The following is a 13688-nucleotide window of genomic DNA, read 5'->3' as shown; positions in this document are numbered from 1 at the left end:
TTATAGTGTCCTCCCCTGCCCCCCCCAATAGCACATGCAAAAACACCGTAGGAGGCTGGTGGAGCACTGGAACAGGTTATCTAGAGAGGTGGTGAAATCTCCATCCTTAGAGGCTTTTAAGACCCAGCTTGACAACGCCCTGGTTGGAATGATCTAGTTAGGGATGGACCTGCTTTGAGCAGGGGGTTGGACTAGATGACCTCCTGAGGTCTCTGCCAACCTTAACTTTTTGCAATTCTGTGAGTCACTGAGGGAGGTTGTTTAAATGTCCTTATTTTCCTCTTTTTGGCTAATAACTGCAACAAACAAAAAAGAGTCAGTAAATCCTGGTTGAAGATGGGAGGGATCTGGCAAGCTTTCTTTTTTTCCAGTAGGAACGTTATGTTCCTTCCCGTACTTTTATAGCAACGGAAGTGCAGGGGCGATGGAGAAGCAAATGAATATGCTTATTAAAAGCCACATTTGGGGGATTTAACTAAAAAAGAAGCTATGTTTTAAAAGTGATGCTGGAATTCTGGATATTTTGGAGTAATGCCTGCAACCTACAGAACATATGGGGGCTGTCTCACATACACCATTGTCTCTGTTTACTACAATACTTTGTTACTGTTTGTTTTTTATTAAATTGCAGAGTGCTAGATTCATTTCCCATGACACGGGAATAGCAAAACACAAAATAAGAGGGAGCTGAAAAACATGTGCTTGCTAGTTACTGTCACCGTCAGCAAGTTTGTAGGCTGGCAGTAGTACCCCGGCTGCCTTAACAGAACTTAGTTAAGTAATCTTGTTTCTCTTGCATAAGCTTTTGCTTTCAAGATGCCTCAGCCAATCCTGTGCTGAACAAAAAGCTTATTTAATACCCACTACTTTCTAAATAATGCATGATATTGATCTTCCTAAACGTGTATAAATTCCTGTATACGGGGGTTTGAGAGGTGCAATTCCTAAAGACAAAGTGAAACTCCAGCTTTGAGAGTAGCAAAACCACAGCTAAAAGGCATTGCAAAGATCAGCTTTGGGAGGAAAAATGTGAGTAATATTTCTTAATATTCTGAACAGTGTGTGTGACCTCTAATTGCAAATGGGAAAATGAGGAAGACCTTTATGTCCACCATGAATCAAAAGGAGGCAGGAGGTGAAAGGTAGCTAATGAAAATAGTAAATCTTAAAATAATATCTCACTCCCAGATTTCTAGAAGGAAGTATTTGTTTACCTAGTGCTCTGTAAGCCAAACGTCTTTCAAATATGCCAGTAAAGAGGGGTGATCCTAGATTATGAGCCTAGCTAGACCATTGCAAATCCAGAAAATGTTTGCTCGAGATAATGGAATGTCTCCAGATTTATGGTGGCACAATCCAGATAAGACTCTGATCCTTTCATTTGAATGATCTCTCTTGCACAGGAGATCAAGTACTTTAATTGAAAGAAATTGATAATAAAAATGTACATGTCTGATAGAGGAAAACAACACGGGACAAAGCTAGTATGGATATAACAGAGGAAAAGGAAGTCTGTTTTGCCAGTTCCAGATGATGTATTTGAGTGTGGTTTAACTTGTGATCAAAGCATAGTACTAAAAAACTGCCCACTCAAGTGTGAAGTGGATTTTACTAGTTTCTCTCTTAATCAATACAGCACTAGTCACTTGTTATTTCTCATCACATTTAAAGGAATTGCAGTTACTACTCAAATGAGCCATAAAACTCTAGTATCAGTGGAATAGAGAAAAAACATATGCCTAAAATATGAAAATGTAAGAGTCATAATATATTTTGTAGATGTCAAATCCTTGCCTAAAAGATATAATCAAGGTTTCCCAAATAACATCACCTTTTTGAAAATGTGATGCAGATTTTTAAAATCTAAAAATACCTTGAGACTGTGAAAGCACTTCATATCTTATTTCTGGCTTATAGATGGAATGGTAATGCTACAGTTAAAAGAAATGACTACTTTTGTAGGAATCACAGTATGAAAGAGATAGACACAAAAGAGCTGTATGAAAGTAAAATGAACCAGTAAAGGTGGAGTATGACATTTTCTAAGTTTCTGCTTTACTTCTGAAGTGGGCAAAAAGGCAGGCCCGCCTGAGGGAGCACAAACACAATGGCAATGACCAAGACCAAGTTGCAGGCCCTTGTACAGGTGTTTGTGAACTGTTCCATTCATAAAAACCCTTGCTTTATATCGACAGGTGAGTCTGATCTATACTGCCCCTTCTGCATTGCTCCTCTGAATAAGTTGGATTCAGATTGCCCATGTAGCCTGGTTGCTCTGATTGTACTCTGCCCGTCTGGAATTGTGTTGCCTGCGGAAGGCGTTACCTTTGCATTCAGCATACTGCCTCTATAGCACTGGGGTGTGTTCGGTACACAGATGATACTGGTCAGGGCTTAGCTTTCCTAAAGCCAGGTATGCCTGCTTGAGTGATGTTAGCATAGATTCTCCTGAATCACAGATGTGTAGTAAGGGAAGTGAGAGTTCAATCATGGATCAAGAAAATACCACATGCAGCAGACAAGGGACAAGCTCTCAGCTCTTACTGCTTAGGGGAGGGAGGAGAGTAATAGCTAAATAATCCTCTGCTTTTTCTGTCACAACATTCCACTGTTTCCCTACTGTGTGTGTATAATATGTGTGCGCACGCGCGTGTGCTCAGACAAGCGGTGGAAGAAAGCTTAGCTTAACTCTTGGCTGTGTCTCCTTGGTCCTCCTTCAGCTCCAGGAGGTGCCAGTGCAGTTGCAATGCCCATAGCAATAATAGAGGAAGAACACGCAGTCCCCAGTGACAGTTCAGGAGGGGGTCCAACTGTTTTTTGCCTTTTTGGCTAAGCTCAGGTCTGGTATCAGTGTAAAGTAAAAATAATTTTTTATCAAGAGTTATACCAAGGATGAACAGGCCCAGTGGGAGTTTTGCTCCTGCAGCAGCACCAGCTCTCCCTCTGCCCACCTTCCCCACCCCAATTTCTGATCTGCTAGAGCTAGATGGTTCTTTCTTCAGCTTTCCAAGCTTTACTGCACTGCCAGGAGGGCTAGAAACTTGCTCTTTATATAAGAACAAGCACTAAGATTCTGGACATCTTTACACTCCAACAGTTTCTTGCTGCCGGAAGAGCCCCTTGGGTCTTCAAACAGCCATGCATAAAGTAAAGCTATCGTTAGCCTGCTCTAATTTACGTTGCAGATTAATACGGCCCCTGGGTGTCCTAAGAACTAAGAGTAAGACACCTTTGGCCTGCTTCCATATACTGATCTTGCAGAAAGCAGAGCTCACGAGGGCAGTGAATATAAAGTGTTGCCAACTCTCATGATTTTTGACATTGTTCTTAAAGTCTGCACTTTGGGAATGTGAAAAACTGAGCTCTTTCTTTTACATATATATCTATATAGATATATATATACACACACATAAATATAAATATATATAAAAGAAAGAGCTCAGGTTTTCACATTCCTGAAGTGTAGACTTTGAGAATAATGCCAAAAATCATGAGAGTTGGCAATAACCTACAGCTCACAGGGCCTGATTATCATCCCATTTATACCAGGGGATTTCTGCAACAAATCCCATAAGTCAGTTAAGTTACAGTGGAGCAACAGTTCTCAGACTGGGTAAGACCAAAGCCTCAGCATCTACTGGAATCTGCCATTATGCTCTAGGGATTTTCAGCTTTCATTAAAATGTGAGTTTCTAGCCCTATGTTTGCAATAAAAATCTTCCAAATGTAGTATAAGTATCTGTAACCGTAGCAGTGATATCTGCCTGCGCCTGCAGAATACCTTGAAACAAGAGCTACTTGGACCCTAATGAGATGTTGCACATTGATGATAACATGATTGCCAGTTGCTCCTTATTTCGTCATTGATCAAACTAGGTAGAAAGTATGGGATAAATATTAATTTTCTAAGTTTTTTAGGGGCCCTGCGGGCCAGATGGGATGGTCTGGCAGGCCGTATCCGGCCCGTGGGCCAGATTTTACCCACCCCTGATCTAAACAGTACAAATAACAAGACCAGTGAACACACGGCATTGTGTTTGCATGTGGTTACCAGAATACCAACCTTTCTAAGGCTTTGGGAACTTGCTCTGGTTGCTAGTTTATACTAAGCCCAGGCCACTGCATTTTCATATGTATCCTCACTCATGCTATCTCAAGTAAGCTAGCACAAATACTCTAGTACAGCGGTTTCCAATCTCTGGTACCTGTACCACCAGTGATACTCAGACTACCTGTCAGTGGTACACAGTAATGGATTTATTATAATTACTTTATATGACAAAAATTTGCTGGTGGTACTTAAGGCTGAACTGGAAAATTTGCTGGTGTTACTTCTGGTTGTATCATTTTAAATTGGCGGTGCGCAATCTGTCAGAGTTTGGGAATCGCTTCTCTAGTGTGTCTTTCAGTTATAACTTCATTTTGCTCTGTAGACATTCTCTGAGGGTCACATGTCCCTTTGATGCATTGATCTGATGGAGCCTCTGACTCCCCTGGAGATAGAAGGCCATGGAGGTGGCCCAAGTTATACAAACATGCAGGGGACTGAAATCTATTTTGCCTCCATCTCTTATTCTCATTTTCCTTTTCAGCCTGCAAGATGTTTACACACAACAAACTGAAGATCTTTATAATGTTTCTGACTTTTGCCATCTACATAATCACGGTGGTGTTTAATGTTGGAGCTGGTACAGGACTCTTCAAAGGTAATGCAAGCAGCAGTTGCTATTTCTGCCCCATCGTTTTTATTCCAGTGACCCACTACTCCTTGTGTTCCAGTTCAGGGGGTTTATGAATGAGGTACTTAGTGGCAGGGGTTCTGCTTCATCCAGTATTTAAGTTGGAGCAGTTTTACTACATTACTATTGTTCCTGCTGTCCTGTGAAATGTTCTCTTGTTGAAAAGGCTCCAACTGTACATGTATCCATACCCTAAGAAATGGTGGGAGCTGCCCTTCTTCAGAAAGTAGCAGAGGACATCCTGGCAAAAGCCTTCTGGAACTCCCATCAGCACGAAATCAGTATGCCAGCTTCTACTCTGCTCCTTTACACAATTTGGCTTATACCTCCCACTCAGCCAGCTTTACTGTCCTGTGTGTAGGGGACTTACGCAATGGCCCCATTGCCTCCTCATTCCCTTGGGCCATGAACCCTGCAGAAGGGAAACCCTCATGGGGCACTGGCTGCAATTCAGCCTGGCCTATATGAGCCTCAGCCAAAGTCCCACAGAGCTAGAGGCCATGTTTCTTTTAACCCTGGTGGGCTTTGGATTAGGGCGTGACACACATAACAGAGACTTTTGCATCCTCTGTACTCACTGGGCACATCTACATGAGACTCTTACTAGGCTTTAGTCTAATAACACTGCGCATTAGCATTCTGGTTAAAAACCATGCTAATAGCTTGCTGCACAGTGTTGTTAGGCTAATGCACAGTCAGTATCACAATATAACTATAAGCCGGCACTACTGTGCAGTAACTCTACCTACTCTGCATTTAGTTAGTACTTTATTAAGCAAGTACTAAACTAAATACACAATATCTAAGGAGCATTAATGAACATGTAGATGTGCCCACTAAGTTTCCACGTAGCAGCTGTGTAGCACCCGGGGCCTTGGCAGCAGGAAAGGACATCTACTTTCTGTGGTTTTTATACAGAGCAGTGCCACCAGCTTTCCACTCGGGACGAGGGAGAGTTTGTCAGGTATGGATGTTGCTTAGAATCATAGAAAATGAGGGTTTGAAGGGACCTCAGGAGGGCATCTAGTCCAACCCCCTGCTCAAAGCAGGACCATCCCCAACTAGATCATCCCAGCCAAAGCTTTGTCTAGCCAAGTCTTGAAAACCTTCAAGGATGGAGAGTCCACTACCTCTCTTGGGAGCCTGTTCCAGTGTTTTACCACCCACATGGTGAGAAATTTTTTCCTATATCTAACCTAAACTTCCCTTGCTGCAGCTTGAGACCATTGCTCCTTGTTCTGTCATCTGCCACCACTGAGAACAGTTCAGCTCTATCCTCTTTTGAACCCTCCTTCAGGTACTTGAAGGGTGCTATTAAATCCCCCCTCAGTCTTCTCTTCTCTAGACTAAAGCAGTTGAGTTGAGGAAGGCAGGAAAAGCATCCAAGAAACCTTCATGGCTGATCATGGATATCCAGGCTGGCCTGAGGGCAAAGAAAAAATCGTACTGGAGGTGGAAGCAGGGGGCACGGACCAAGGAGGAGTACACCTCCCTGACCTGAGCTTGTAGGGATTTGGTAAGGAAGGCTAAAGCAGCACTGGAGCTTAGATTAGCTTCTGGGATTAAGGATAACAAAAAGTCCTTCTTCAAGTATATAGGGAGCAAGAAGAAGTCTCGGGGTAACACTGGACCCCTACAGGGCAGGGCAGGGCAGGGCAGGGCAGGGCAGGGCAGTTGGTGACAGACGCGCGAGAGAAGGCAGAACTCTTTAACAAGTTCTTTGCCTCCGTGTTCCTGTCTGCTGACAATGGGGTGCTCTCAGGTGACAGCGTAGAGAGGCCCAGGAAGGATGCGAGTCCCCCAACTGTTAGTTCAGACCTAGTTAAGGATTACCTGGAGGGCTTAGATGTGTCCAAGTTGGCGGGCCTAGATGACCTTCATCCGCGGGTGCTGAGGGAATTGGCTGGTGTCATTGCGGAGCCATTAGCACGGCTGTTTGAGGACTCCTGGTGCTCGGGCCAAGTCCCTGAGGACTGGAAAAGGGCCAATGTGGTCCCTATTTTCAAGAAGGGGAGGAAGGAAGAGCCTGGCAACTACAGGTCAGTCAACCTTACTTCTATCCTGGGGAAGGTCTTTGAAAAAATTATCAAGGGCCACATTTGTGAGAGCCCTGGAGGGGAAGTGATGGTGAGGGGTAACCAGCACGGGTTTGTGCCAGGCCAATCCTGCCTGACTAACCTGGTCTCTTTCTATAACCAGGTAACAAAGAGCTTAGATGGGAAGGCGGAAGTCGATGTCATCTTCTTGGACTTCCAGAAGGCCTTCGACACAGTGTCCCATCCAATTCTGGTGGGCAAGCTGAGGGACTGCGGCATTGATGAATGCACAGTCACATGGGTGGCAAACTGGCTCCGGGGTGCACCCAGAGGGTGGTGGTGGACGGGTCGATTTCGACCTGGGAGAGTGTGGGCAGCGGAGTCCCCCACGGCTTGGTCCTTGGGCCGGTGATGTTCAAAATCTTCATTAGCGACCTGGACCAGGGTGTGGAGAGCACCCTGTTCAAGTTTGCTGATGACACCAAGCTGTGGGGGAAAGTGAATACACCAGCAGGCAGGGACCGCATCCAGGCAGACCTGGATAGGTTAGAGGAGTGGGTGGATCTGAACAGGATGCAGTTCAACAAGGACAAGTGCAGGGTGCTGCACCTGGGGAGAAGGAACCAGAATTATGGTTATAGGCTAAGGGCTGCCTCTCTCGGCAGCACAGAGGCAGAGAGGGATCCTGGAGTCAGGATTGACTCCAGGATGAATATGAGTCGCCAATGCAACGAAGCAACAGGCAGAGCCAACCGCACCCGCACTAACAGGGGCATCAGAGGTCAGAGAGGTCTTGCTCCCCCTCTCTACGGCGCTGGTCAGGCTGCAGCTGGAGTCCTGTGTCCAGTTCTGGGCGCCGCACTTCAAGAGGGACGTGGAGAACCTGGGGAGGGTCCAGAGGAGGCCACTCGTATGGTTGGGGGCCTCCGTGGCCAGCCCTATGAGGAGAGGCTGAGGTACCTGAATCTCTTCAGTCTCCGAAAGAGGAGACTGAGGGGGGATCTTGTGGATGCCTACAACCTTATCAGGGGCCACCAGCAGGGACTCAAGGAAAGTCTGTTCACCAGGGCCCCCCTTGGAGTCACCAGGAACAATGGCCACAAGCTGAGGGAGGATAGGTTTAGGTTAGATATTAGGAAGAACTAGGTCACTGTAAGGGTGGCCAGAGCCTGGAATAGGCTTCCCAAAGAGGTGGTGCTCTCACCTTCCCCGGAAATCTTCAAGAGGAGACTGGATAGGCACATGGCTGGGGTCTTATGACCCCTGCCACCCCCAGTACTCATTCCTGCCCATGGCAGGGGGTTGGACTAGATGGTCTGTCTAGGTCCCTCCCCACTCATTGATTCTGTGATTCTATGTGGAGATTTTACTGCAAGCTAATTAGGCAGCTCTGCAATAAATCTCTCTAGGTCTAGGTCATTCTGATTCCTAGCCCTACACTCCAGGGTGTGGTTGACTGGCCTGTAGTTCCCTGGATCCTCCTTTTTCCCTTTCTTAAAGCTGGTCTTCTGCCATATTTGCTACTTTTTCTGAACATTGGGATGGTTTGTTCCTGCACTCTCAGCAAGGCTTCTTTAAAGTACAGCCAGCTCTCCTGGACTTCACTCCTAGCTTCCAGATCTGGGTTTCAAGCACAACTGGCTTTTCTGGTTCTGTGTAATTGTAAATTCCTTCTTATCATGACATTTCACACCTGTTCTTCATAACTTATGATAATTCATTAATTATTTTGTAAAAACAAGCCCATTAGAGCCCAGACATTGTTTCTCCAAGCGTGTCCTGTGAGGTCTCATGGATTTATGTTTATGCGGTAAGATCCAGGGAGAATTGCAGGGTGTGGTGATTAGTAGTGTCTTCTGTGCTGTAACATGTTTTCCTGCAATCACTTTCCTTGCAACAGGTATATTCCTCAATAGCACTGGAAACATCTCAAACAAGTATAACACAGGCTTCACACCGGCTGGTGGGACCTTCCTTATTTGGAATGTCATCTTCCTTTGGCAGTTTGCTTGGCTGATTTATGCACTCTCACGAATCTGCAGAAGGTATTTTTCTCCATAAAATCTGACTATGGGAGTCTTCCTCCTGCTCCACCAGTGCTGAATTGGGGCACCCTCTTTGAGGTGTCTAGTCAGAGTGGAAGGTCAAGTCTCCTGCATTGTGTCTACTATTTGATTATTTTTTACCTGTACAGACTTAGCACTGCACAAGGCATAAGATCCAGTCAAGACCTGCCCCAAAGTGTTTGTTGTCTAGATTTCATAGACATTAGGGCTGGAAGGGACCTCGGAAGATCAAGCCCAGCCCCCTGCCCAAAGGGCAGGAAGTCAGCTGAGGTCATAGGATCCCAGCAAGATAAGCATCCAAATTTCTCTTGAAGGCATTCAAAGTAGGTGCTTGAACCACCTCTGATGGCAGGCTGTTCCAGACCTTGGGGGCTCGGACAGTAAAGAAATTCTTCCTTATGTCCAGCCTGAAATGGTCTTGTAGTAGTTTATGACTGTTTGACCTCAGCATCCCTTGGGGCGCTCTGGTGAACAAACGTTCCCCCAGATCCTGGTAGTCACCTATAAACTTATAGGTGGCTATCAGGTCACCCCTGAGCCTGCGCTTTTCCAGACTAAAGAGCCCCATGGCTCTCAGCCTATCATCGTAAGGTCTGTTTTCCTGACCTCTGATCATGTGCATAGCTCTTCTCTGGACTCTCTCAAGCTTCTCCACATCCTTTTTGAATTGTGGAGCCCAAAACTGGACGTAGTACTCCAGCTGCGGCCTCACCAAGGCCGAGTACAAGGGGAGAATGACGTCCCGGGATTTGCTTGAGAAGCATCTATGGATGCAAGCCAGTGTTTTGGTCCCTTCACTAGTCACAGCATTGCATTGCAGGCTCATGTTCATCTTGTGGTCAATGATGACCCCCAAGTCTCTTTCTTCCGTAATGCTGGCCAGTGTAGCACTGCTGAGCCTATAAGGATGCTGCAGGTTTTTCTTCCCAAGGTGGAGAACCTTGCATTTTTCGGTGTTAAATACCATCAGGTTCTCATCTGCCCATTTGCTGAGCCTATCCAGGTCAGCCTGGATCACCCGCCTGTCTTCTGGTGTGAATGCTTTGCCCCAAAGTTTGGTGTCATTGGTGAACTTGGCCAGTCCACTCCTGACTCCAATGTTCACATCATTAATGAAGATGTTGAACAATATGGGTCCAAGGACAGAGCCTTGGGGGACCCTACTAGTCACAGGACACCATGATGAGTGACTGCCATCAATTACAACCCTCTGGGTCTGACCACAGGGCCAATTTCCCAGCCAGTGGATCGTGGTGGACCCAAGGCCACAGTTGGCCAGTTTCACCAAGAGGTGATCATGAGATACCAGACTGAAGGATTTTTTGAAGTCAAGATATATGACATCAATCTCTTCTCCCTTGTCCAGGTGATAGGTCACCTGGTCGTAGAAGGAAATGAGATTGGTCAGGCATGACCTACCTGCAAGAAACCCATGCTGGCTATCCCTTAGGATGTTGGCATCGGCCAGTCCATTAAGGATGGCCTCTTTAATAAACTTTTCTAAGATCTTCCCTGGGATAGAAGTCAGGCTGATGGGCCTATAGTTAGCCGGATCCACCTTCTTCCCTTTCTTGAAGATCGGCACCACATTGGCCTTCTTCCAGTCTTCAGGCACTACACCAGAGCCCCAGGAGTTTTCAAACATCTGTGCCAGAGGCTGGGCTATGATGCTTGCCAGCTCCTTGAGTACCCTGGGGTGTAGATTGTCAGGGCCAGCTGACTTGAAGGTATCCAGCCTCTCAAGGTATTCCTTTATGAGGTCAGCATTAATGGAGCACAGGGGATCTCCCTCACCCAGACCTCCCTGTCCCGTAGCAGGCATGGGCATCCCGTGGGACTGATGAAAGACCGACACAAAGTACCCATTTAATAGGTTGGCTTTTTCCTGGGCGTCAGTTGTCAGTTGTCCCATCTGGTTCAGTAGGGGTTCAATGTTGCCCTTGCATTTCCTCTGGCTCCCCACATATCTGAAAAAGGACTTTTTATTGTCCTTGAGGCTCGAAGCTAGTTGGAGTTCAGTTGCAGCCTTGGCTTTCCTGGTTTGCTCCCTGCAGCACCGGACCAGTGCAGAATAATCCTCCTTGGAGGTGAATCCCATCCTCCGTCCTTTGTAGGCCTTTCTTTTTAGCCTCAGGAGGTCTGCTAGGTCCCTGGAGAGCCAGGGGGGCTGCTGTGCCCTCCTGCTGCCTTTCCTCCGAGATGGAATAGAATTAGCTTGTGCACTGAGGATTGCTCCCTTGAGGAGCAACCACTCTTCTTGAACTCCCCTCTCCCTGGGGTCATGGTCCCTTAGGGCCTCACTGACACTCACTGACAGTCACTCAAGCTTGTTAAAGTCAGCTTTCCTGAAGTCAAGGACTTCCGTGTTGCTGACTGACTTGCCAGCTTTACAGCGGATGGTGAAGGTGATCAGCTCGTGGTCGCTGTCACCCAGCCTCCCATCAATCACTAAGTCGCCAATTAGGTCATCCCCAGTAGCCAGTACCAGGTCGTGCAGCGCTGTGGCCAGTACCAGGTCGAACCCCACTATGCACCTGGGAGCAGTGGGGCTGGCTGCACACGCCACAGCCCAAGCTGCCCTCTGTGCCTGGGCCAGTGGGGCCACAGGACCTGCTGCAGGGTGGATAAAATCCCTTGGTGGGCTGGATCTGGCCCATGGGCCATATTTTGCCCACCCCTGCCCTAACCAGTTCCCTGAGCGGTGTTTTTGACTGGGCATATTGGATGCATCTACATGAGATACTTAATGTGCTGAAGACTAATTCTACTCCGCATTAGTGCAGTGGGCAAAACCCATGCTAATGTGCTAAGGTGCAGTAGAATAAATCTAGCATCACCAAAAACCTGTTCAACTGTGCTAATGTGTAGTAGTGCCAATTTACTGAGCATTACGTTAGTACCTGTCATTGCAGGTATATTATACCTGTCATTGCATTAATGCCCCCATAGTTATGCACCCACAGTATATCAGCTAAATAGATTAGCTCAAGTGTGTAGAAAAATGTTAACAGAAAACTCAGCCTCATGATTCTCATCAAGATGGCAGCCCCTTTATAGCTCCAGACCAGTATAAAGAGTCCATAGTGTAAATGAGAATTAAGCCTTCCACCTCCAAAGCTACCAAGTGGTTGGTAGCAAGAATTGTTACTGGGAACAGTCTTCAAACATAAAATGGGATGGTATTCTCCAGCCTAGCTAGCAGACAGATAAGAAAATGTATACCTATTACTGACCCCAATTTCAGTCACAGTATGAGACAGAGGATACAGTAGGCATTGGTGCTACAGAATGCGAGGACATTAGGGTTAACCATCAATGCTGATGTTTTGCATATATGGGGGTATAGCTTCTGTGTATAGCATGCAATGGTGTACCATGGTGTATTATGGTGATTGTAAAGCTACTGAGCCTGGTTCACTGCTCCCTGACACTACTGCAATTGTATTCAAGCAGGCAAAAGATAAACTCTATGTGAATCACTGTAAGGGAGAAAAATCAGACCTGCAATGCTTGCTTATTTTTCCCTGGTGGATCTGACAACAGTTCATGCTGCTTTCTGACAAAGCCCACTTTTCGTCGACAGGAATGAACTTGGATGGGTCTATATGAAGCCAGATTTACTGCCGATATCCTTTTATCTGGTGTGGATACTGAACAACATCCTTATTGTTGGATGGCTCTTCCTGTGGGACCGAGAGTAAGTGACCTTTGCAACAGAGAGCTCCTCTAATCTTTGCACTAGATCTGACTCGCTGCTTATTACACATTTGTGTAATCCCAGAGAACAAAAAGTAGTCACTCAATTTAAAAGTGCCTGGGGCAAGGCTAGGCAACGCTTATATAGTGTTGGCCTTGTGTAACATTTGCTTCTGGGCCATGAGCTATGACTAAGATCTTTACCAACGTGCCAGTCTCGCATATGTTGAATGCAAGTGGGAAAATTGGAGCTGTCATTTTGAATCACTTGTCATAAGTCTGGTTACTCCTGTGGCCTTTGGATTACTTTTGTGACTGTAGTCATTTTCAAGGGCATAGTGCAGCAGAAATGCAGGAAGGGGAATACTTCGCTGGCAGTCAGAGAAATGCAGTTCCTAAAATCCCTGTGAGACGTAGCATAAGTGGACTAGCTCTAGGTTAAGCCAAAACTGTGTTAAGGGTTGGTTCATCCCTAGTTTGTTCTGAGTACAAGAGAAAGGCCATGAGCTAGGACATCAGTTGAGCCAATATACAGTTAAGCTAAGACACTGTCCCATGTGTTTTTCCCCTAGGTACCTCATCCCAGCCTTGGTTTTCCTGGCAGCCCTTACTTTGGCCAGTTACCTTTGTCTCTTCATTTCACACCGATCCTTGAGTATTCATGCTGCTTGGTTCCTAAAGTGTCACAAAGTAGATCTGTGGCTCATCCGCATTCTGGTATGTGACATTTGAGAGATGTTACTTATTCATTGTTCTACCAAAGGTGGCAGAGTCCCAATATATGACCTCTGAAGTGTAAGAGTTGAAATCCTTCCTTCAGTGCCGACTCCCTTCAGTAGCATTCATACAGAGGTCTCTCTTAGTTCCCCATCTGCTGACATAAGGGGAGTGAGAAAGAAGAGGAGTAGGTCCTTCTCATTTTTTGAGTTGCAGCAGAATGATGCTTTGCATTGAGATTGACAGTCCAGGTTGCCGAAAACAGGTTCGTAGTCCATTAGACTGCTTATAAAAAAATGGCAAATGCAACTGAGAAAAACATGTGTTGCTGAAAGTCTGGAGCACCTCCTTCCTTCTGCCTTTCATTTGGTATCTTATTCTGAAGGGAAATTATTTATTTCAAATGCTGAGAACACCAGCTGTTTGTGCCTGGT

General features: G+C 46.0%; 1 protein-coding gene across 3 annotated transcripts in view; it reads left to right on the top strand.

Moving 5' to 3' along the window:
• LOC149873747 (uncharacterized) overlaps positions 1 to 13688 on the top strand; it is a 69047-nt gene that overhangs the window by 49177 nt on the left and 6182 nt on the right. For 2 of the 3 annotated variants that reach the window (XM_090031540.1, XM_090031539.1), the window contains exons 2-5: positions 4593 to 4706; positions 8676 to 8820; positions 12425 to 12538; positions 13110 to 13254. In XM_090031540.1, the coding sequence (XP_089887666.1) occupies positions 4593 to 4706; positions 8676 to 8820; positions 12425 to 12538; positions 13110 to 13254 (518 nt within the window). Of the gene's footprint in view, positions 1 to 807; positions 1030 to 4592; positions 4707 to 8675; positions 8821 to 12424; positions 12539 to 13109; positions 13255 to 13688 lie in introns of those variants that run through there. The other variant, XM_090031541.1, reaches the window with a different exon arrangement.

The sequence above is a fragment of the Crocodylus siamensis genome, chromosome 1 (assembly GCF_052110815.1).
Source record: "Crocodylus siamensis isolate JL-2025a chromosome 1, ASM5211081v1, whole genome shotgun sequence".
NCBI classification, from domain to species: domain Eukaryota; kingdom Metazoa; phylum Chordata; order Crocodylia; family Crocodylidae; genus Crocodylus; species Crocodylus siamensis.
Note: the sequence above shows the minus strand (reverse complement) of the source record. Positions and strands in the feature narration are given on the sequence as shown.